The following is a 23840-nucleotide window of genomic DNA, read 5'->3' on the forward strand; positions in this document are numbered from 1 at the left end:
TACGCTCTGGAAACACCCCTAGGACAACTCTTGTCCACCACATTTTTCAGAGGTTCCCTGATGCTCTGAGCATACATTGGGTCATTTGGAAAGAGGATCTGAGTGTTGGGGCATGTCCAGTCAAAGTTGCTATCATCCAATTCTGTGTATTCTGTAGTCTGCAAAGGGGGAAAGAGGTAGAATTTAAGTGTTGTTTTCTCTTTTTTTCTTTAACCATGTGCAGTCACAATATCCAAATGTGTTTGCAACAAAAGCACAATTATAAACCTTCCAACCACAAAAAGGAATATGCAGAGTTAAAATGTCAATCAATATATTGTTACAACTGTACAATTCTATGATTCTATGTCAGGAATCAAGTTACAAAAGACCAAATTTTCATTTAGAAACTCATTACCTAATTTATGTTTGCATAAACAGCAAAGAATGGCACAGCTTGTGCAACAACAGAAGAATAATCTAAAAATATTCTAAGAGTTACTTTTACTGAGGAAGATAAAAGCTAGTCTGCAATTAAAGCAATTCAAAAATATGAAGCAACACTCACAATGTTTTTCCTAGGGGCAGTTTGGTTTGCAGTAGATAGCCAGAGAGGTAACAAATGAGCTTCTGTGGTAAAGATATAGTCTTCTATATCGAAAGTCAGGTCTTCCTTATCAGCAAAGAGCAGGTATAAATATTTAAACATTTCAGCCAGGAAGAAAGAATCCATCCTAGAAAGAGGGAATAAATAGACTAAGTATCATTTTTCATTCTTGATACACAGTCGTCCCTTGGAAGTCAAACGGAATCCATTCCAGAAGTCCGTTCAACTTCCAAAGCGTTTGGAAACCAAAGCGGGGCTTCTGATTGGCTGCAGGAAGCTCCTGCAGCCAATCGGAAGCCCCATCAGACATTCGGCTTCCAAAAACAGTTCGCAAACCGGAACACTCACAAGCAAGACATACTTTTGAGTAAAGTCAAAATGACAACCAATGGGAAGAACTTTGCTAAGTTTTTCCAAAGAATGCATACATGGCTAAAGACTAAATAGCAAAAATTTCACGTAAAGGATCGCTTAGTCTCACATGATCCTGCCCACCCACTTGGGTCACTGATAGAAATCCTGCTCTGCGCCAGCATCTTAAGGGCCTTCTCAGACGCTGCACCTAGTGGCGGCGCGTGCAAACGCTGCGGCTGAGAGCTCCCGGGTGGGGAGTCAGGGTTTGTTAGGACGAATTATTTATAGTCGATACGAAATGCTGTTGTACAGAGACAGAAGTAGCAGCAGATACAGATGTAGAAACTGTGCTGTGTGGGAGCAGCTACGGGCGTGCGAGATTCCAGAAATCGTAAATCACTGGTGTTGGAGGAGGAGGAGGAGGAGGAGGAGAGAGCGGAAGCAGAAGAGAGGCTGCAGAGGACAAGGTCAAATGAAAGAGAGAATAAAGATAAGGAAGATAAGGAAACAACGATGCAAACTACCTCTTCCAAGTATCTTTTACGCTAATGTGAGATCATTGGCAAATAAACTTGACGAATGGAGGCTTCGGGTAGGAGTGGAGGAAGACATCCGGGATTGTTGTGTGCTGATACTCACAGAGACATGGTTAAATTCAGCTATTCCAGACACAGCTGTTGAATTACAAGGTTTTACAACGTACCGGTGGGACAGGACACAGGATTCTGGCAAGAAACAAGGTGGGGGTGTGTGTATTTTTGTAAATCAAAACTGGTGTACGGACTCTGTCAAGTTGGATACCTACTGTTCTCCGGATGTGGAATTTCTGACAATTAAATGCAGACCTTTCTATCCTCCCCGGGAATTTACAACAGTGGTGTTAACAGCGGTGTACATAGCACCAACTGCAAATGCATGCAGGGCCATGAGCAGTATGCATGAAAACATCAATGCTAAATTGAGCAGATACCCGGAGGCTGTGCACATTATTGCGGGAGACTTCAATCACACAGATGTGAGGGCAGTACTCCCAAAATTCCATCAGCACATTGAGTGTGCAACAAGGGGAGAAAATACTCTTGACAAGGTGTATACGAACATTAGACGGGCATATGAGGTCAAGACCTTGGCGCACCTCGGTGGTTCAGATCATGTGTCCCTGCTTCTGACACCAGTATACACACCCCTCAGGAAACAAGGCCAGATACAAACACGGATGGTTACGGTGTGGCCTGAGGGAGCCTCTCAGCAACTGCAGGACTGTTTCCAGGAGACCGACTGGAATATCTTCGACCATCAAGATCTAGAAACTTATACATCAACGGTCCTGGATTATATTAGATTCTGCACAGCAAATGTCACCAGGGAAAAGTATGTTAAGTTGTATCCGAATAGGAAGCCCTGGATGACAGGAGAGGTTAGGAGATTATTGAAGGCCAGAAATTCTGCTTTTAGAACTGGGGACCGGGTATTGTATGGCATAGAAAGAGCGAACTTGAAGAGGGGTATCAGGAAAGCAAAAGCGGAGTACAGAGGAAAAATTGAGGACCATCTGAGAAATCATGATACTAGACAAATGTGGCAGGGAGTCCAACATCTGACTGGTTATAAATCAAGGAATTTATCAGTGGTAGAGAGTACTGCTTCCTTGGTGGGAGAGTTGAATACCTTCTTTGCCCGATTTGAGGTGACACCAACAGTGACTCCAACAGGGATGCCAGAGCTATTGGCGTCACTACCTACAGGAAATGCTGCCAGGGTGGAAGAGGGAGAAGTGAGGCGAATATTAAAGGAGGTAAACACAAGGAAGGCTATGGGCCTAGATGGGGTGGCTGGCAGGGTGCTAAGAGATTGTTCGGACCAACTGGCAGGAATCTTTACGAAGGTTTTTAACCAGTCTCTGGCCCAAGCCACTGTTCCACCCTGTCTGAAATCCGCTACCATTATACCCCTGCCAAAAACATCAAAGATAGACAGTCTGAATGATTTTTGCCCTGTGGCGCTGACACCCATTATAATGAAATGTTTCGAAAAACTGGTGAGGAAACGCATCTTATCTTGTCTCCCAGTGGGACTTGACCCTTACCAGTTTGCGTACAAGGCAAAGAGATCCACAGAGGATGCTGTGGCAATGGCTTTATATGCTGTCCTGACTCATTTGGAGAAGCAAGGGAACTACGCGAGATTGTTATTTGTAGACTTTAGTTCTGCATTTAATACTATTCTTCCGCATAGATTGGTGCCCAAATTATTAGACCTGGGACTTCCACCATGTTTGTGCAGGTGGATATTAGACTTTCTATCAAACCGTTCCCAAAGGGTCAGGTTGGGTTTCCACGTCTCTGCGGATCTCATCACGAATACAGGGACGCCGCAGGGGTGTGTGTTGAGCCCGCTTTTATACATGCTCTATACAGCTGACTGTGCCCCCAAATACCCCAGTAATAAGATCATTAAGTTCGCAGATGATACAACGGTGGTTGGTTTAATTACGGCTGGAGAGGGGGAGACGGCCTATAGGAAGGAAGTTGAGCAGTTGGGGGAGTGGTGCAGGAAAAACAACTTACTGCTTAACTTAAAGAAAACAAAAGAGATCATTGTGGATTTTAGGAAATGTAAATTGAATATTCAGCCACTTATTATTGAGGGGAAGTGTGTGGAACAGGTCTCAGTGTTTCGTTTTCTGGGAATGGAGTTGAGAGACGACCTAACCTGGGGAGAGAACAGCAAAGACCTGGTGAAGAGAGCACAGCAGAGGTTATATTTTCTGAGAATCCTCCGGAAAAACAATCTCTCAAAGGACCTGTTGATGGCATTCTACCATTGCACTGTGGAGAGCGTACTAACTTATGGTCTGTGCATGTGGTTTGGGAGCTGCACGGCCAGGGAAAAAACAATGCTATCCAGGGTTGTAAAGACTGCAGAGAGAATTATTGGGTGCACTCTTCCCACCTTAGATCAAATCTATGCTGCCAGGTGCCACAAGAAAGCGGCAGAGATAGCACGATAGTACGCACCCCGGAAATGATCTCTTTCAGCTTCTGCCTTCTGGAAGAAGGTATAGGGTTATAAAGGCCAGGACTAGCCGCCTGAAAAACAGTTTCTACGCTAATGCAATTCTGGTTCTAAACGCGGCATAAGGGGTCTCTGTAGTACAGTGTATTTTAAAATGGGGTTTTAGAGTTTTTAGGGGTTTTTGAATGTTTTATGTAGTTTTATGTAGTTTCGTGGTAGTTTTATGTAGTTTTTATGTAGTTTTATGTAGTTTTTCAATTTCATTGTTCCGCAAGGGACAATGACAATAAAGATATCGTATCGTAGTGGCAGAACTTCTTCCCCCAAGGGCCTAGTCTGACCGCCTCCTTATTGACATTTCACAGCAACTTAGTCCAGACAGTCCAGTTTGGCTGTGCCTTCAATTATTTGTGTGCTGTTTTGATCTTCTCACCTTATTTTCTGCTTCTGACGAGGGCTTGGACCCCAAAAAAGTGCCTTTTCACTAGCAGACAGCTATTTCTGTTCATAGAAGGGCTGTTTCTGCTGTGAGAAAAGTGACCCCAACTTCTTCTGCGTCTACAAGCTTGAAGACCATTTGATTTCCCCCAATTATGCCACAACTGTAGTGGGAAACTTTTTCTGGCTAGTGGGCCAGATCCTAACTTCCTAGACAGCAATTTTGTCAGGTGGGTGGGATCACCTGACATTATTATGAGGCAGGAAGTTCCCCATGCCTACAATTCATCTTCCGTTAGGGTAGCACAAGTTTACAGAACAGCACTATTTTCCCACCTGTGGCTGTTTGGATCTAAGCCCTTGTTTTCATGCTATTTAAATGTCTATTGTTAAATACATTAACAAGTTAAATACTTAAGTTAGTTGCCTTGAGGAGGATCCACTATATATATATATATATATATATATATATATATATATATATATATCTTAATAAAATAAAAATCATGAAGCACTTGCTAACTTTTACTAAAGTATTAAGCCAGAGAAGATTTAATGTACAAAGAAATCCTACCAGCATGAAAGCATGGTTGCAAGATTAAATTAGCAAAACCTGGCAATACTTTTCAGCTAATTACCTGTCTTCATGGCTTCCAGTACGAACATCTTTCATAGCAGCAAATCCACAAGGTACACGAGCGTATTTATTTAAGTTTTCAATCAGTGTTTTTCCTACTTCTAGGTAGTAAGGATCTCCAGTAGCCTGTTTTTAAAGGAAGATTTGTTGCACTTACTCCTAGAGATACGCTATACACACAATACATTCTTATCTGTTATTATACTTTGATATTTGACTTCTGCCCACATTTTAAAGTCTTGGATTTAAAGTCCACCTGCACTGCTAAATACATCCTAGCCTGGACGGAAGAATATTCTCAGAGGGAGAACAGAGCTGAGAAACTGTTTGCAGTCGGCAATTCAAGGGGCTTTCCAGACTCAATAGAAAGCTCCTTTATCTTGCGCCACAAGTTAGAAAGTCTCAAGCTCATCGTATTGTTAAAAATACTTGCTCTGCATAAGTATTGTTCTTGAGCATGCATAAGAAGGTGTCAACCCTCTGAGACCGGAAGTACAGCCAACCCGCACCACAAACAGGGACAAATCAGGAGCCCAGGGAGGAAGTATAGATGGAAATTACCATTCTCTGCTGCTTGGCCTAAGCTTCTGATAATAATCCTACTTATATTACCTTTCAGTTTGGAAGCTGCACTTAGCTATCCCAGTTCATAATCATCAATAGGCCTCCTTTTTCAAAGCCCTCTAAGGTTAGAGGCTGTGTGAAGTAGTACCTGCTGGCATAATTTCAGAGCAAGTGAAAGAGAAAAATCTCTTCCCACTATTCATGATTTTGAAATACTTTCATATCCTTCCCCCTAGCCCCAATTCATTCATTCATTCTAAGCGAACAAACCTAATTCTCTTTAGTCTTTCTTTATGGGGAAGTCGCTGCATATTCTTAACCATTATAGATTCCTCTTTTTGTACCTTATCTGTGCCTGTAATATGCTTCTTGAGATAAAGCAGCCACTTCAGTACAAAGTATTTTAGTGCAACTGCATCACAGTGCCATAAAAAGGTGTTAACATTTTCAATTCCTTTCCTAAGATTATCAAGGATTTAAGACACCTTGAATTGGATGAATGAAATCTTACTTTATACAAGAAATAGGTACTCTCTGCAAATTCTGGCCTTAAAGGATGTTGAGCCCAGTGAACCCGGAAGTCTGTTGTGAAAGCCTGAAGGAGAAAAGAAGAAAGACATAGGGAAATACTAAACTGTATAGTACTTTGGTCACAAATGCTTTTTTTATAATTATTATTATTATTAGTAGTAGTAGTAGTATACCACACTTCATCCGAAGATTGCAGGGTGGTTCACAACATAAAAATACAAAATGAGAACATAAAATACATAATAAAAACAAGAACAGAACAAAAGCAATAACCCCACCCTCACCCCCACTGAAAAGGACAGAGAATGCTAATCAGCCAAAGACCTGGTAAAAAAGAAACATTTTGCCTGGTGCCTAAAAACTTATCAAACAGTCCCTGTTAGCCAGGTAGGCAGGTGTTTTCCTTTGCGGTAGTCCTCACCTGTAAAATGAGGAGTAATCATCTACATCACAAGGGTTTTGTGTGGATGAAAATAGGATTCCTAATACGTTAGGTGCTATTTTATTATTCCCGTTACAGATTAGCTATCAAGAGAAGTTTGCAAAGTTCACTCAAACATGACAACTCTATGCTAGGCCAAGGTATTCCATGCTCTCATCTGACATTATCCACTGGGTCGCATAATTTCAGATACAAGGAAAGGAAAGAGAACCAAGATATAGGATAGCATCCAATTAGTCCTATTCGGAGTAGATCTACTAAAATTGATGGACTTTAGATGTGTCCAATGATTTCAAAGGAAATACTCAAAATGACTTAGTTGGATACCACTCATAAAACTAGATTCGAAAGTAAATGAGTTGTGCACATATGGCAAAGCTTTTCACTGTATGAGTGTGATGTAGTGGATGAAATGGTTAAGAGCTGAATATCTGGGTTTGAATCACTGTCGTGCTGACACATTAGCCAAACCCTGGCTTCCACATTGCATTTTGTTTGGAAAGAACCAGGAGCGCTGGTTCGGATGAGACACTAAACCAGTCTCCCCCCATTCATGTGCAACCATTGTGTGAACAAGTGAGCACAAATATGAAAAAAGGAATTGCAGGCAGATGTAGTGATGCATGGAAATATCAAGGTCAACCATATGAGCAAGAAATGCACTAGACTCCAGTTCCTACAGGAGGAACAGAAAGTTAAAAAAAGATCAAAATATGCAAAGGGATGCTGATTAGTGCATGAATGACTAATCAGTAATTAGAAATCAACATCTCCCCTTTCCCAGTATTATTATTATCCCCACAATGATAATAATACAAGCCTACCGCCTTACCTCTGGAAGAAAGTTATGCTTTTTTATCACCTGATACAGCATCTCGTGAGTTTCTATAGCTGGCCTGATATCACCTTTCAAGACCTATAATCCAAACAGATAGTACCAATGTAAGGCCATTTAGATATGCCACTTTCCTGCCAGATAATGACCAATTCCATATCTCCCACCACCTGCCCCCAGCCCATGGTTATTTCTTTTTCTTACACAGGCCACGGCATAAGACAAGGAAACATGAGACAGCAGAATGGCACTTGGTTAATTAAGCAAAAGACAGAATAATCATATGTACATATGTGCTGAAACCAGTGATTAACATATATTTGGTTTGGTCTGTCAGGTTGGCCATATGTTTATATTCTTAGCATTAAAGCTATTAGCTCAAATTTGGGTACTGCTTTGATAAAGTTGCTTTCTGGAAATCTTAGATGCCAAACCAGATATTTCCAAGAGTACTCATGTGTATAGAGGAACCTGTGAATTAAACAATGTTTATGTAATTCCTAATGCATTCCCAGCCACAGAAATTTCTACTCCAAAATGATGGGGGTGGGGACAGGAAAATTCTCTGAAACCTTGCAAAAGGCAAATAAGGAAGGAAAATGTGCTCTCTTATTTGTGCAATGTCTCCTTCCTCTTCCTCCTCCCACCATGGTTTTTGGCAAAATGGCTGCTGCAGACCAGCAAAACACAAAAAAGTAAGGCTTGTTGAAGGCTGTTTATTTGTCTGCAGTATCATAAGCCGGACCAAATTTGGAAGCTAGCATTTATAGAGGAAGGAAAGGAAGATTTACCAATAAAGATCAAAATACTGAGAGAATATTCTAGTCAAAAAAATAATAATTTTGGAACACTGTGTATAAGAGGCAAGAGAAGGAAGCAGCAGCTAATAACATAAAAGAAAGAATTTAAGGATGTAAAACAAAATATCAACAAAACTCCTTAAAAATGTGAGAGTAGGGCATTTGTTGGGCTATTAGTAAGTAAGCATTATTGTACGAAAGGCCATGACAAAACCATTAGAGCTATTGCTCTAATGATACTATGAGCCTATTTTAGATGTTTGATATGCTTTATATAATATAGAAATGAGAAACATGTGCTCCAGGTTAGTGGGATACAAAAGATATTTAATTTCACAAAAATCTGATTTTATTTGCAGAACACAGCCACCAAGTGTTGACTGCACAATGCTAACATGGCTAAAGACAGCAATTGTAAAAGATTATTCTTCCCCACCAGATGACTACTTTTCCATGACATCATATTTCAAGTTCAAAAGCTTACACCAACCATTCTTTGCTATTTTTTTCCAATTACAGCGTCCTGAACATTTATAGAGCTTTGAAAACAAATACTTCTCACACTCAAGCCCACAACTAAATAGTCATCATTGGACAGAAAAGTTAAATGCTTCTGCACCTCTGATAAACCTACCTGCAAACCAGGGAAAAAGGCTAGTAGGGAGTCCATCCAGGTCCGAGCATTAAGCATTGGTTTGTGTATGTGCACATCAAGCAGGAGAGGTGGTTGGCTAATGTATCTCATTATGGCATCATAATGCTGCAAAACATCAGACCCTGGTGAGTCCACATTCATTTTTCATACCAAATTCATTTGCAAAGTTAAGATCTAAACACACTAAATTGTATGTTGCACTCGCCTCTCCTTAACGTCATGCAAAACAGCTGAGAGGACACCGAACCACACAAGAGAATAAAGGTAAAGGGACCCCTGACCATTAGGTCCAGTTGTGGCCGACTCTGGGGTTGCGGCGCTCATCTCGCTTTATTGGCCGAGGGAGCCAGCGTACAGCTTCCAGGTCATGTGGCCAGCATGACTAAGCCGCTTCTGGTGAACCAGAGCAGCGCACGGAAACGCCGTTTACCTTCCCACCGGAGCAGCACCTATTTATCTACTTGCACTTTGACGTGCTTTCAAACTGCTAGGTTGGCAGGAGCAGGGACCGAACAACGGGAGCTCACCCCGTCGTGGGGATTCGAACCGCCGACCTTCTGATTGGCAAGTCCTACGCTCTGTGGTTTAAGCCACAGCGGCCACCCACGTCCCTGATTAAGTCATAGAGGCTTCGTAATCAACAAGAGCTCAGCTGAGAAAGGAGGGTAGGAAGGTCTCATGCAACTGGCTGCAACAGCAAGGGGTCTGCCACGCTTGGCTTAACGTTGGATAATTTTAGTGAAGTGCATTGATTAAATGAAATTAAACAGACAGGAAGGCTGGAGGGGGGGATTTATTCCAGGGATTTCTTGTTCCTCTTTGAATGATTTAAAGCTTGAGCTCCCACAGCCCTGCCATATAACAAAATTGTTAAATATCACACAGATTAATTGTTTTACCCTCCCTTCGTGTTTGAGCCGGATTGTGACACATAAGCTGCTCTGCCTTTAGCACATCGCTGCTCAGTAAATTCCCTCAATCTTTTAGCCAGGGTGACATCCAGATTTAAGCTATACATCTGATGCTAGAACTTAAGTATTTTAAAGTTGATGCATCAAGAGTTCATGTAAGGAGGCTAGCAGCCTTTCACCTGAAAAGGGTTTTACCCAGGGAGAGTAGCTTTAATAAAAAGCAACACAGTCCAGTCTTCATGTTTCGCAAATATATTGCATTGTGTTTGTTTATAAAATTTACATTTCCAACTCACAAATGTAGCCAATATTTCACTACTAAGCCACTTTGAATAGGGATACTCAATTAAATTCAAAGGGAATCCTTTTACAAACCCTTCCTGTAGATTTATTCATGTCTGGAGCCAGATGGACTTTTATGGCAAGCAGATACACTGGCCAGTGGTCGCTTCTTAGGATATGCCAGAGTACCATGGCAAAAAATATTTTCTGGCTCTGCAATAATACATTACTGAGGGAAGAAGTACAACCAATGCTGCAAGGAGCCATACAACTCATTATACTTCATGAAATGCACAACCCCTAAGTCATGCAAGAGACTTACCGTGTTAAATCTTTCCAGAAAACTATCATCTCCAAGCAAGACGTAAGCCTTTAATAAATATTCGTAATATGAATCTATACCTGCTCCAACACCACTATCTAGGAAAAAGATGAAAAACCTGTTATATATTTAAGATTGACCTTACAACTAGTTTTCATTCCTGCGAAAGAAGCCCCCGTTAAAGAGTTTTGGCAGGAGTGCAGCCAAGAAACAAATGAAGAAGCTGTGAGAAGCTGCACTCAGCACAATACAATATTTTCTGTTTTATTTCTTAAAATCCACATGGATCAGGGGTGGGTAGCCTTGCCACCCTGATGGGCACCTTCCACCTTGCCAGCTCTTCAAGGGCTACACACAGGTAGGTGCAGCTAAAATGGTTCTGCCGCACATGCATAGCCATGAATACAACACATTCATTCATTCATTCATTTGTTCGTTCATTCACACCCCACATTCATTCCCATCACTGTGCTGGACCGAGAGCAAAGGTTTAGCCTTCTCCAGGGCTGCAGTGGGACTATTTCCCCACCATCGCTGGGTGTGGAGAAGCCGTCCAGCACTCTGACAGGGAAGAAGATGGGGACTGGCAGTCCACTTCACACAGCTTCGCAGGCCTGATCCAGGCCACAGTGTAGTTTAAGATTAAGGGGAGCAGCCACAAGCAGCTCATCTTATTTATAGCCCATACATTTAAAAGGTTAACCACTCATTCATTAGGTTGCAGCCTGACAAATCCTAGGTCTCTCATGTCAGGGTCAAGCATACAGACCTCCCCAGCATGAAAGAGGTCCAAGACTGCATATGTGCTTTGCAAATTCCCCTTTCTGCATGAGCCACAGAGGGCACACAGTTGCAAAGTGTCATACCTTTGCGGACCCAATCACCCGTATGAATATTAATTGTGACTCCCACCAAGTTGCTGCTGCGTTGCCTTTTCTCCCAAAGAAAATCAAGTGCCTTCCGTGCATATTCCTGCAGCAAACAAAGTCAACATTTCCAGTTAAATGCTGTTTAAATACAATGGTGAAAATGAAAAAAAAAAATTCTGATGCAAACAACTGGTGTATCAATTCATTCCACATTTATAATTAGAGAGTTCTGAAGTATTTTGCATAGCTAAATTAAGGTACAAAGGAGTAAGTTAGACCCACTGAAATCATGGAATTAGGTAACTTACCAATTGATTCCAATTAGTCTATGGAGAGCATAGATCATGGGTAGGCAAACTAAGGCCCAGGGGCCGGATCCGGCCCAATCGCCTTCTAAATCCGGCCCGCAGACCATCTGGGAATCAGCGTGTTTTTACATGAGTAGAGTGTGTCTTTTTACTTAAATTGCATCTCTGGGTTATTTGTGGGGCATAGGAATTTGTTCATTATTATTTTTTTCAAAATATAGTCTGGCCCGCCACAAGGTCTGAGGGAAAGTGGACTGGCCCTCTGCTGAAAAAGTTTGCCGACTTGTCATAGATTAACAGAATCAATGATAATCACCCAAAAGCAACTCTCTGCTTTCACAATTATTCCACTCTTTGCTGCCAGTAATGGCTATTCATTCCTGATTCCACATATGTCAATGGAGATTCTATCCATCAGCTGGAACGGCAGCCCTTCCAGTTTAAGAACCAGTCATTCTTTAAGACTGGAAGGAAATTACCCAAGTGCCAAATGCACAGCCTTTAGATGCTACCCTGTGTAAATTGCTACTGTCATAAGCAACTAGAAAATTGCCAAATTACAAGGCCGCCCTAAGCCTCACATAATACCCAGATAGTAATAGATAGCAAACAATTCCACAAGCAAAGTTATTAACAATGTAAGGGGGAGGGGGAAGAGAGAGACTGAATAGCTTAAGGCAATTTGGGTAATATTTAGGAGAAATCTGAACTGGGGATTTTTGGTCCAGCGTTCAGTCTATTTTGGTACAGTAGAGCAAAGCTACAAGAATATTGGGGTTGCTACTGTTGGGAATCAATATCAACATAATCAGTACACCATAAGAGAAAAAAACATTGGTTTCTTCCTTGATGCAAGTGCAATGCCCACCATAAATACAAATACATGCCAATAAATAGCAGCTCACGGTATACAAAGGTTTAACAATAAACTGCTGCTTATACCATCAAGTTTATGCCAAGATGTTTACAATACTGATTAGAGTACAACAAACAAGACACTGATAAGAAAATATACATTACAGAGCAATCCAAGTACAGAATTTCTGGAATATTTATCACAAAGCCTCCAAACAGACAGAGAAACCATTTACTAAACTCCTATATCACAGATTTAGTTACCAATTCAGCAATAGATATACTGACACTGAAACGCTATAAAACACCACACTAACAGAAGTTATAAATTAAAAAAGGAATGATGAATTATAACCCGTATTCAAACCTCAAATATTGATGCTCCTGTGAAGCGGCTCAGAGCAGCAAACTCCAAGATCAAGGTACCTGCACAAGCTGTACAAGTGTCAGTCTCTGTTCCTGTTCGAGCTTCTGGACTCCTTACACCAAATTTTAAGTTAACCTAGAAGAAAAGGCACCAAAACTGTTTACTGCTACAGTAGTAAATTAAGCAATCATTGACAGATAAAATGCAACTTATGAAAACTGCAAGAAAAAAACGTTCCTTGAGTTCTGGATAGAGTTTAAAAGCAAAGTACCCGAGGCACCAACAAAGGTCCGTATAGTTAAAGCTATGGTTTTCCCAGTAGTGATGTATGGAAGTGAGAGCTGGACCATAAAGAAGGCTGATTGCTGAAGAATTGATGCTTTTGAATTATGGTGCTGGAGGAGACTCTTGAGAGTCCCATGGACTGCAAGAAGAACAAACCTATCCATTCTGAAGGAAATCAGCCCTGAGTGCTCACTGGAAGGACAGATCCTGAAGCTGAGGCTCCAATACTTTGGCCCTCATGAGAAGAGAAGACTCCCTGGAAAAGACCCTGATGTTGGGAAAGATGGAGGGCACAAGGAGAAGGGGACGACAGAGGGTAAGATGGTTGGATAGTGTTCTCAGAGCTACCAGTATGAGTTTGACTAAACTGCGGGAGGCAGTGGAAGACAGAAGTGCCTTGCGTGCTCTGGTCCATGGGGTCACGAAGAGTCAGACACGACTAAACAACAACCCGAGGCACCATGAACAGTTGGTAAGCTGGCTTTCAGACAAATGTCAGAATTTGGTGCCATACATACACAAACAGACTTTATACAAACTACCAAAGTTAACATTAATCCTTAAGGTTTCCATTACCTGACAATGTGGACCAAGACATCTTGACAAACACAAAAGTGCAACGTTCAAAACATTTATATTTGTTGGCATCGTGTAAAAGTGCGTTAGGCTTTAGACACGAGATAGATAGATAGATAGATAGATTTATTGCGGCCATTGGCCCATATCAGAAACAATACATCAAAATTTATCCATAAACAATACAATTTAAACAGTTCCAAAATTAAAACACCCATATAAAACCAATTTTACTTCAGTTAAGTAAACACTATACACAATAAGCTCCCTCTATGTAAACTGCAATTCAAATCCATCAGATTTTGGGGGGTATGCGTCTTAGTTCTGGCACTTATTGATGGTACTTAAGTTTAGCTAAGCTGTCAGAGTCATACAGAGATCCATTTCTCCTCTTTTGAAATAAAACATTAATCAGGTATCTAGCGACTGCAAGGGATCTACTTGTATCTTCGTCGTTTAATAAGTATATTATTTGGGCTTCCTGAGGTCTATCAACTATTCTCGATAAATATGGGGCCAGAAACTTGGACCGTGAAGCCGAATGTAATGGACAACAGAAGATTATATGGTATAACGATTCTATAGATCCACTTTTACAGTCACAGAGGAGTGAGATCTGTCCTTTGGAGAGTCTGTTACCCAACACGTTTGATGGGAAAACATTGAATCTAGCCTTTATAAAGGCATACCTGTGCGTCACCACAGATAAGGTAGTTAAATAAGATGGAAGTTTCGTAGGTGGTGTTAAGCCAAGGTTTATCGGCGAACAGGTGCCACCACCTGTCGCAATATTAAATTGTAAATCCATCTCCTCTAATTTGTGAGTTATAATTCTCTTGGCAGAAATTAAATCCAATTTTAATAGTTCAGATGGAGATAGTCCTAGGGACACAAGTTTCCCATGTAGTATTTTTGCCCAGGGGCTAGGGAAGTCATCTCTCCAGAGACACTGTATCAAGAGGAGATTTGGAAGTTTATGCCATAATGCCAACCAGTAACAAAGGATGCATTTCCATAATGTGGTTTCTAGAGATGTAACATTTAGTTCCAGACGTATAGCAGTATTGCTTACACACCTGGGTAATTTTAGCAACCTTCTTAGAAGCTGGTTTTGGATTACCTCCAAATGGGTTAGATTAACAAAGGGCCCCCATATTGGGATTGCATATGCTATTGTTGCAATCACCTTTGCCTTGAAAACTTTTAACATTGATGGAATATGGAAAGCCCCATCTGAAAAGAAAAAACGCAGTAGCGCAAAGGCAAGGGCTTTTGCTCTGTTTAATACATATGCAAGATGGACCTTCCAGCCCATGTTGTGTTGGAGAAGGACTCCCAAGTACTGAAATTTAAAGACTTGGTCAATAGCTTTTCCGTCTATTCTCCAATTATAGGTTTTTCGACTCTTGGAGAAAATTAGGACTTTGGACTTAGCATGGTTAATTGTAAGAAAATTTGATTTGCAGTAAACATCGAAAATTTTTAATGCCCTCCTAAGGCCGACTCTTGAGAAGGAAAGGATCACTGCATCGTCTGCGTAGAGTAGAAGGGGGCAACGATATTGGGCAAGACGGGGGGCGTGGATCGTTTCTTGAGAATCTATCAGAGGCACCCTCATATCACTTATAAATAGATTAAAAAGGGTCGGAGCAAGGATACATCCTTGACGAACACCTCTATTGATAGTTACTGAATTTGAGAGGTCGCCGGCCGGAGTGATTCTCACCCTGGCGGCCGATCCGTCGTGCAATTTAGTTATTAGCCACAAAAGTCTTTTGTCTATTCCCCATCGGGCTAATTTTCCCCAAAGTAATCCTCTGGGGATGCTGTCAAAAGCGGCCTTTAAATCAATGAAGGCCGCACAAAGTTGGCCTCTATTTGGGGAGGAATATTTCCGGGCAAGGTGGTATAAAACTAAGACATGATCAACCGCTGACTGATTCGCTTTAGACACGAGAATGCTTGCACATTTTTTATGTCATCTAGACTAAAATAGGAATGCTAACAGCACACTTCCAGATGACTATTTTAAAGCAACTTTCATGGCTAAGCATGTAGCTCACCACCTATAGACTATGGCCATAGCTTAGGGTTGCCATATTTCAAACAGTGAAAATCTGGACAAGACAGTTGTGGAGCTTGCTTGGGGGGGGGGGCAAAGTTGTTGACCTTTTTGAGCTATTTTTATGGAAAATCAGCGAAAACAACACTGACAACATGGGTTGCCATAGATCTGCCTTCTCCCAGACATTTTGCCGATTTACACCTGGACACTGCTGCCCCCCGCATGTAGCTATAATCGTTTATGAAGTTTGCGGCAGCAGTTCCCAACACTGAAATCTCTGGTGCTTTGAGTTCAAGAACAGCTTGCCGTTTAGAGTGGAGAGAACAGCAAGTTCACAGTAAACTCTGGCAGTACTCCTGACTTTCAAGCATACAGCGTGCTTGGAACAGAGAACTTGAAAATTATTTAATAAAGGGCACAGGAGAGAAATGGTGGCAATTGTTTTAAATACGAAATAAGCTACAAACAGGATTAACTGGCATCGTATGCTTCTTAACAGATTTATATCTTGCAATCAAGAGATATGGAAAATATACAATGAGATAGTTCAGTCAGTAGAGCGTGAGACTCTTACCCTTAGGGTCGTGGGTTCAAACCCCACATTGGGCAAAAGATTCCTGCATTGCAGAGGATTGGACTAGATGACCCTTGTGGTCCCTTCTAACACTACAATTCTAGGATTCTATGAGAATTCACATCTAAATCAACAAGAAACAAAATTATCAACTGCCCTCACAATACATTATATACTTACTCGTGGATATGGAAGACCGCTGGTGGTGTTAAAAGCTGGCAAAAGCTTGTAGCCCAACTGTTTTGCCATATGCAGAAGTTCTCCGTTGTACCATTGCATGTCTTCGCCCTTCTCTTTCAGCATAATTGCTACTGAGTGCCCACCTAAAAGACCTCTTAAAACACAGAAAGGACAACAATAAAATTCAGCACATAAAAATACCAAACTCAAACATGGTATTGCTTAAGAGCTGGTGCCAAACGTTCAAGCACTGCAGCAGAGCAGAACCACAAGGTGGGGAGGATGGATTACATCTCCCTGCAAACCGCTTCCTTAAACTGTGGTTAGCACATTTATTTCACATATTTATTACATTTCCCATTCCCTTCCAGGAGCTCAAGGTGGTGTACACGGTTGCCCACCCCCGTTTTATCTTCAGAACAACCCTGTGAGGTAGATTAGGCTGAGAGACAGTGATTGACCCAAGATCAACCAGTGAACTTTGTGGCTGAGTGGGGATTCGAACCCCAGTCTCCTAGCTCGTAAACCAACACCCTAACCATTACACAACACGATCTGTATCAGTTCCAAATGTAAGTCGAGTAGCAGAAAATAAAGTCAACAGATCTAAATGCTCTTCACTTCTGGAGAAGACGTTTAAAATGGGGCTATGTATATACAGTCGTAAACTTCAGGATACGTAAGCGGCGAACCTGGAAGTATACTTCCGGGTTTTTGCCGCACACGCATGCGCAGAAGCACTCTACCGTCGCACGTGCGTGAGCAGAAGTGGTCTCTCCAGTTGTGAAAACCTCAGGATCCGGCCAGACCTCTGGAACGGATCCCGTCTGCAACCGGAGCTACCACTATACTGCTATTCCACTGGAATGTAGAAATCACACAAAATATGCAGTACAGAATGTAACTTCCTGAGAACTTGAGAAGAGCTCTGCCAGGTTACACTAAAAGCCTAGATTAGTCCAGGATCCGGTTTCCTACAGTAACCAACAAGGGGTCTGTAAGAAAGCAGGACAGAAGGGCAGACAGTGTCTCTTGCTGTTGCGCTCGAGCAACTTGCATTCAGAGGGCTGTTGCTTCTGGGCATAGAGGCAACATTTATCCATTGCTAGTTTTATCCCACGTGAATCTGTCTAATCCCCCTTTAAAGCCATCCAAATCTTAGGCCATCTCAGCTTTTAGGTCTTTAACTTATCTAGTCCTTATGCAAACATTTCCCACAAGTATGGGGAAATGCCCACGGTATATATTATTTCAGCTATCAAACTTTCACCAAAGGACACTTCTAAGGATTTGAGCATGCAAGGTTGCAGCTAAGTTGAGATGAATGCAGGAAAAGCTAGAACTAAAACTTTTGCTGCCTGTTTCTTAAGGTAACAGATGCACCATTTCTATTATTCTTAAACACTTATGGAACAGGCATATTCACCTCCGACTAAAAAGCAGCACAGAAAGTACCAGAACTCGACAAACTGAAATGTGGTTTATTTTCCTCTGGCATCAAACTTACCCAAGGACTCTTATGTTAGTTTCAAACACTGATACTACAATGTCGTTGTCTAAATTAACATCTCTGATCACTTTTTTGACAGCCTCTTCAAACTCTTTGGTTTTATTTAACACCTGCAAAACAAAAATTAGCTGTAAACAATTTCACCCCCCTGCTGTGAAACTTATTAATGAAGAGGTAATTACAGGTATCCTCCCAAACCGGACAACTGACTTTTTGGCAGGTTTCCAGCTTCCAGTATATTACACAAGACCTGTAAGATTACTTGGATCTGGGGAAACTGTACTCGTGGGAAATTGAACCTTACCTCCAGAGGTCAACTTATGTGGCTAAATAAACATATCAGGAATGTGGATGTTAGGCACATGATCAATTCATCATCCGATACATTCCACATACTGAGCTGGCATATTTACCATGCCACTCACTGCTAAACCCACTTTCAGAAGTTTTGTAATGTCGCAATTAAGTGTGGGCTGAATTGTAAGGTGGGTGTAGGGAGAAGGGAAATTAACTACACTTATTTCAAAAGCACCCACAGTTCCTCCTGAGTCATCCAAGTCTGTGAGGGCAAAAAGAAATAGAATGTGCAAAAGAAGCAAGGAGGTGATGCAAGCAGGAAGAGATCAAGTACAAGTTGACAGGAGAGGGATAAGTTCAAAAGAGTTCCTGCTATGGAAGAGGAGAATGCGATACAGAGCAAGAAGGCTGGTCGGGTCTCACAGTATTTAGAAATACTCTTGTATTCTCCAAGGCTGGTCCTAAGTCTGAGACTATCAGGGAACCACTTTTTATTTGCAATACAATGCGGAAACCGTTTTTCTTCATAATAATATAGGTCTCTAAAGCCATCTGATTAAAGTAGACTTAAACCATAAGTTACACACACGCACGTCAAAGAATTTACTTCTAAAAAATGGAAGTGCAAGTATAACATTCAGAAGTGACCCATCTTACCACAAGAGTGTCCAAAGTATCAATCAGTGTCAGTGAAAACCTGAGTGAGGGAGAAGCAAGCAGAAGAACACATTAGAACCCAGTACACTTCATCTGTAGTGACAGCAAAACATCCAAAAAACAGTATGACACATTATTACTAACAAAGAAGACATCAGTTTGAATGGAGAAGTTCCGGTGCAAAGGAGCCAGAACTTCATTGTGCATGTTTTGAGTGCGCAGGAGGAACAAAACTAGCGCTGTCTTCATAGTCCTCACACCTAGTGAAACAAGATGCTGTCTGCAATTCTTGTATTTTCTGTGTAGCGTCAAGACCATTACACATTGGTACCTGCCCACTCCCAGACAAATGCTGCCACAGATGTCAGAACTCCACCATTTTCAGTATCCACTTTTTAGACCAAATGTGCAAAAATTTACCACATATTTGGTGTATGGAATTTTATCCAAATAAGTACAATGGTACCTCTGGATGAGAATGGGATCCGTTCCAGAGCCCCGTTCACATCCAGAAGCGAACGCAACCCGCGTGTGCGGGTTACGATTCGCCACTTCTGCGCATGTGCGTGACGTCATTTTGACCATCTGCGCATGCATGAGCGACAAAACCCAGAAGTAATGCACTCCGTTACTTCTGGGTCGCTGCAGCACGCAACCCGAAAATACTTACCCTGACGCTACTTCAACACGAGGTATGACTGTACTACGAAGGAAGTAAGGTAAAAGGGTAAAGGACCCCTGAATGGTTAAGTCGAGACAAAGGCGACTATGGGGTTGCAGCACTCAACTTGCTTTCATGCCGAGGGAGCTGGCGTTTGTCCACAGACAGCTTTCCGGGTCATGTGGCCAGCAGGACTAAACCGCTTCTGGCACAATGGAACACTGTGACGGAAACCAGAGTACACGGAAACACCGTTTACCTTCTTGCCACAGCAGCACCTATTTATCTGCTTGCACTGGTGTGCTTTTGAACTGCTAGGTTGGCAGGAGCTGGGAGAGAGCGACGACAGCTCACTCCGTCGTGGGGATTCGAACCACCGACCTTCTGATTGGCAAGCCCAAGAGGCTCAGTGGTTTAGACCATAAAGGAAGTAACCAACTGCAACTTATTCCAGCCATGAAGCAATATAGCTAGATGGAAGGAGGGAGTGGCATTGACTTATGGCTCCACAATACAAACTTCGCAAGCTGTGTGGCATGGGAGTAGAGCTTTGCTCTACTTTCCATAAAACCCTTAGTGTAAGCTAGAGCTTGTATGAACAAAAGCCTTCGCTAATAGATTCTACTTATGTATTTTTTTGTGGCAAAAAAGGACTGCATGGGCAGGGCCCACTTCCCAATGAAGATTCCATAAAGTGCCTGGGTCCAGGGGTTATTTCCACATTATTATATCCAAAGACTGTGGAAATGAATGCATTTGCCTGTGTTTTTCTTTATAAGGCCCGTGGGGCTGTGTTTCTACAGCACCGAACCTGAAACAAGATTTTTGCTGTTTCACGGAACTAAAATTATTTCGAAGTACTAACTTTCCCAAGGCATCATCCACATCTCCACGACTTGGTTCTTGACCACGAACTCTTCCACGGCAAGTTAAAGGCATGAGCTCGTCGGCTGGGTAGGCATGTTCCTGTTTAATGCAAAAAAGTGCAAAGAGTATGCTGAAATTTGGGGTACATTGGTGGTTAGGGAACAACAAAATGGACATGATTACTGAAACATACACATATAAACATATGCAAGTATATGTGTATTGAATACAAAACACAAGTTACCCAAGCTGTGGCCACTGTATTAACAATGAAGTTCTCCAAATAATACAGATACTGATGGATGAGATCTCCAAGTTTGTATCTCATTTCATATTTCTTTGGAAGCAAATAGGAGCATTTGCACCTCCTTAGCATCACCCCATAGAAGTGTGGAAAATTCAACATTGATGCAAGGTTACAAGCCCTGTGCAATTCTTTATAAAACCCCCAATGGAAAACAGCTATTTTTAGGCTGCAATCCTAACCCCATAGAACTCAGTGAAACATATATTCAACTAGACACGTATGGAATTGCACTGTTAACCACAGGCAGAAAGCTTCCTGTTACATACTGTGTTTAATAATGGGAACATCGGTTATATTTTGCAATGTAGCAGATATACCTTCAAAACAAAACAAAATTAAAGCAGCAGTAAAAATCAGCACTTTATGGCAGCCTGCAGAACATGTCACTATCAAACCATCTGATAAAGTACAAAACCATAATCTCGCTTGCCAGGTTCGCAAACACAAGAAATACAATTCGTTTATTTAATACCCTAGTATACGTGGCAAATACATATCCTTTTGACTTGAAAGCTTCCAGGATATGCCAAGTCATGCTTTCACATAACCCAAACATTTCATGCTACAAATGTAAAACAGAAAGCCACTGTTTCCCTGCAAAAAGTACAATCCCAGCTCACTATGGTGTTTCCCTTCCACAAGAGAGGTTCAGTTTTAAAGTCTACTGAAGGACATTTCCTAACACCTTATGCACAACTGACTTTGTTTGTTTGTTGTGTTTCTACACTACCCTTCATTAGAGGATCACAAAGTGGTTTACAATATAAAAAACTCAAAAATACATAACATAGTAACAAACAAAAACAACAACCTTCCAACACACAGTATAAAAGGCCATAGAATTGTTTAATAATTAGGGTGCAAATCCACACCACTGTCTCAAAGACTGCATTTTATTCCTAAACACATAACAACAGAGCATCATTTATGTAAACTGTGCATGTGTCTATGCACTGTGTCTACAAGTATGCACACGTAAGCAAGTATGCACATGTAAGCAAGACAGCATAAAGCCAAAACACAACAACCACAAACAATTAATAAGATGCTATATGCACTTGTATTTCACATCAAGCAGTGTAAATTTGAATTCCATTGTTCCTTCTTCACAATAATCCCACACTCTAATTCAGATTCAGTACTTTGACCACTGTTGCTTATTGCCAAACTGGAGTGAACTATGTACAAGGAGATGGTATCAGCAGATTTAGGGAAACTCTGAGGTTTGCAAAAATATTTAGTAAAAAACATGGTTAGTAAAATCAGCGCCCACATAAAATGGATTGTTGAGAGCATAAACTGAACAACCAGAGGGCTGGTTTTTTTGGAGGGATAGTAGAATGGAAGGACTGGAAAATGAAGCCTGAGAATGAGGAAAACAGGTCTATAAACACCATCTAAATGTCTAGAGAGGCGATTTTCTGGTGTATACAAAGGAATTATTTTTATGTGTCCCCAAGAACAGAAGCGAAAATTATCCACATAAATAAAAGGACAGAGCCATGATTTTAAAGTAGCTAGGACGGGGCACCAGTGTGTGCATTCTATGCTCAGCAGACATGGTGTGGCTGGAAACCTGAACAGTAGCAATTATCACTGCAACATTTTGTTGTTGCAGAGGCCCACTTGAACTAACTACATGCTCCAAGTGCTTTTCATACACTGGGTCAATAATGTTTACCATACCCCTGTAAGAAGATTACTATTGCCCTCACTGAACAGAGGCGTAATTAAAAGAATAGTGGCTTGTTCTAGCATGTGGAGAATTTGTGGGAGGAGTGAGATTTCACCAGGAACTTGCTGGATCACAGAGCTTGCAATCCCAGGTGCCTGTGCCATGCTATTTGTTATCAGAACATAAGGTAAAAATGTTATCTGAACATAAGGATACCTTATCAGAACATAACTTATCAAACTACCCTTGTTAGCTAGGCAAACAGGTGTTTTCCCTTTGCCATAGTTCTCACCTGTAAAATGAGGATCATCTACATCACAAGGATCTTGAGGGGATAAAAATAGCATTCCTAGTATGTTCTCTGCTGGGTTTTTAAAAAAACTGCTATTGGCATTATTTATAAGTTTTATGTAGATTAGTCAATTCTCTCATCTATTAACTGTAGAACAGTTAACAGATGTAAGACTTAGGTGTGTACAAGTAACTCTCAAGAGATAGCTATTTAAGCAGGTGCAAGTTGCCCCGAGGGATAGCTCAGTTGGTAGAGCATGACTCTTACTCTCAAAGCTATGGGTTCAAGCCCCACATTGGGCAAAGGATTCCTGCACTGCCAGACTAGATGATCCTCATGGTCACTTCCAACAAGATGATTCTGCGATCTATTATCTAAGTGGCATCAAAAAGCAAATACAAAAACCCTGCAGTAATCACACTATGACAAATACACAGATTTGTTGTACTCTATGGCTGAATTTTGATAGCACACTAAATCATGGTTAATGCAAACCATAGTCCATCATTTGAGCTTCCTAATATTTAGAAACTAAGGTTCAAAGCAGTTTCTCTGCGTTCATTTTCCTTCCAGCTGTGGAGCATCAGTCACAACTACAATTTAATTCAGATATCATGCCAAACCGTAAGGACATGCTGATCCATCTCAAACCATGTTTCCAATTTTAGTCTGCTAGCTAGTCTGTGAATACAGACATTACATCAAACCACAACTATGCTCTCTCAACCATGGTTTAGTGTAACAACTAAATCAGGCGCATAAGTACTTATAGTTGCAACATTACAGACAAAACTCAGGAGTAAATCCTATTAAGACTATGCAGGACCACAACCATAGCCTCGTTGCGGTCTAGGAGTGTCACTTAACAGCAACTGAACTTGCTTCCATATAGGATTAGAACACAAGATTATAATCCTAAAAAATAAAATAATGAAATTCATCACCTATTGACCATATGTTTATACCTTATGTATCTCTCTCAGAGTGGCCTGGTTCATACGTCACATTAAACCATAGTGTAAAACAGACTATGATTCAATATGAACAAACAATATGTGGCCGCAAGATGCTGGCTGCAAGTCTGACTTGTTGTGTCATCTGAACCTAGGCTTGTACTTTATTT

The 23840-nt window shown here is 41.3% G+C and overlaps 1 protein-coding gene across 2 annotated transcripts in view; it reads right to left on the reverse strand.

Moving 5' to 3' along the window:
• Positions 1-23840, reverse strand: part of EDEM3 (ER degradation enhancing alpha-mannosidase like protein 3) — a 41336-nt gene that overhangs the window by 12561 nt on the left and 4935 nt on the right. For both annotated transcript variants that reach the window (XM_083620085.1, XM_083620084.1), the window contains exons 3-15: positions 20442-20542; positions 18916-18955; positions 17959-18071; positions 16452-16605; positions 12772-12906; positions 11239-11344; positions 10373-10470; positions 8837-8962; positions 7400-7483; positions 6106-6189; positions 5032-5156; positions 548-713; positions 4-158 (exon numbers count right to left, since the gene is read on the reverse strand). In XM_083620085.1, coding sequence (XP_083476211.1) covers positions 4-158; positions 548-713; positions 5032-5156; positions 6106-6189; positions 7400-7483; positions 8837-8962; positions 10373-10470; positions 11239-11344; positions 12772-12906; positions 16452-16605; positions 17959-18071; positions 18916-18955; positions 20442-20542 — 1487 coding nt within the window. The remainder of the gene's footprint in view (positions 1-3; positions 159-547; positions 714-5031; positions 5157-6105; positions 6190-7399; positions 7484-8836; positions 8963-10372; positions 10471-11238; positions 11345-12771; positions 12907-16451; positions 16606-17958; positions 18072-18915; positions 18956-20441; positions 20543-23840) is intronic.

The sequence above is a fragment of the Podarcis filfolensis genome, assembly GCF_964270895.1.
Source record: "Podarcis filfolensis genome assembly, chromosome: 6".
NCBI classification, from domain to species: domain Eukaryota; kingdom Metazoa; phylum Chordata; class Lepidosauria; order Squamata; family Lacertidae; genus Podarcis; species Podarcis filfolensis.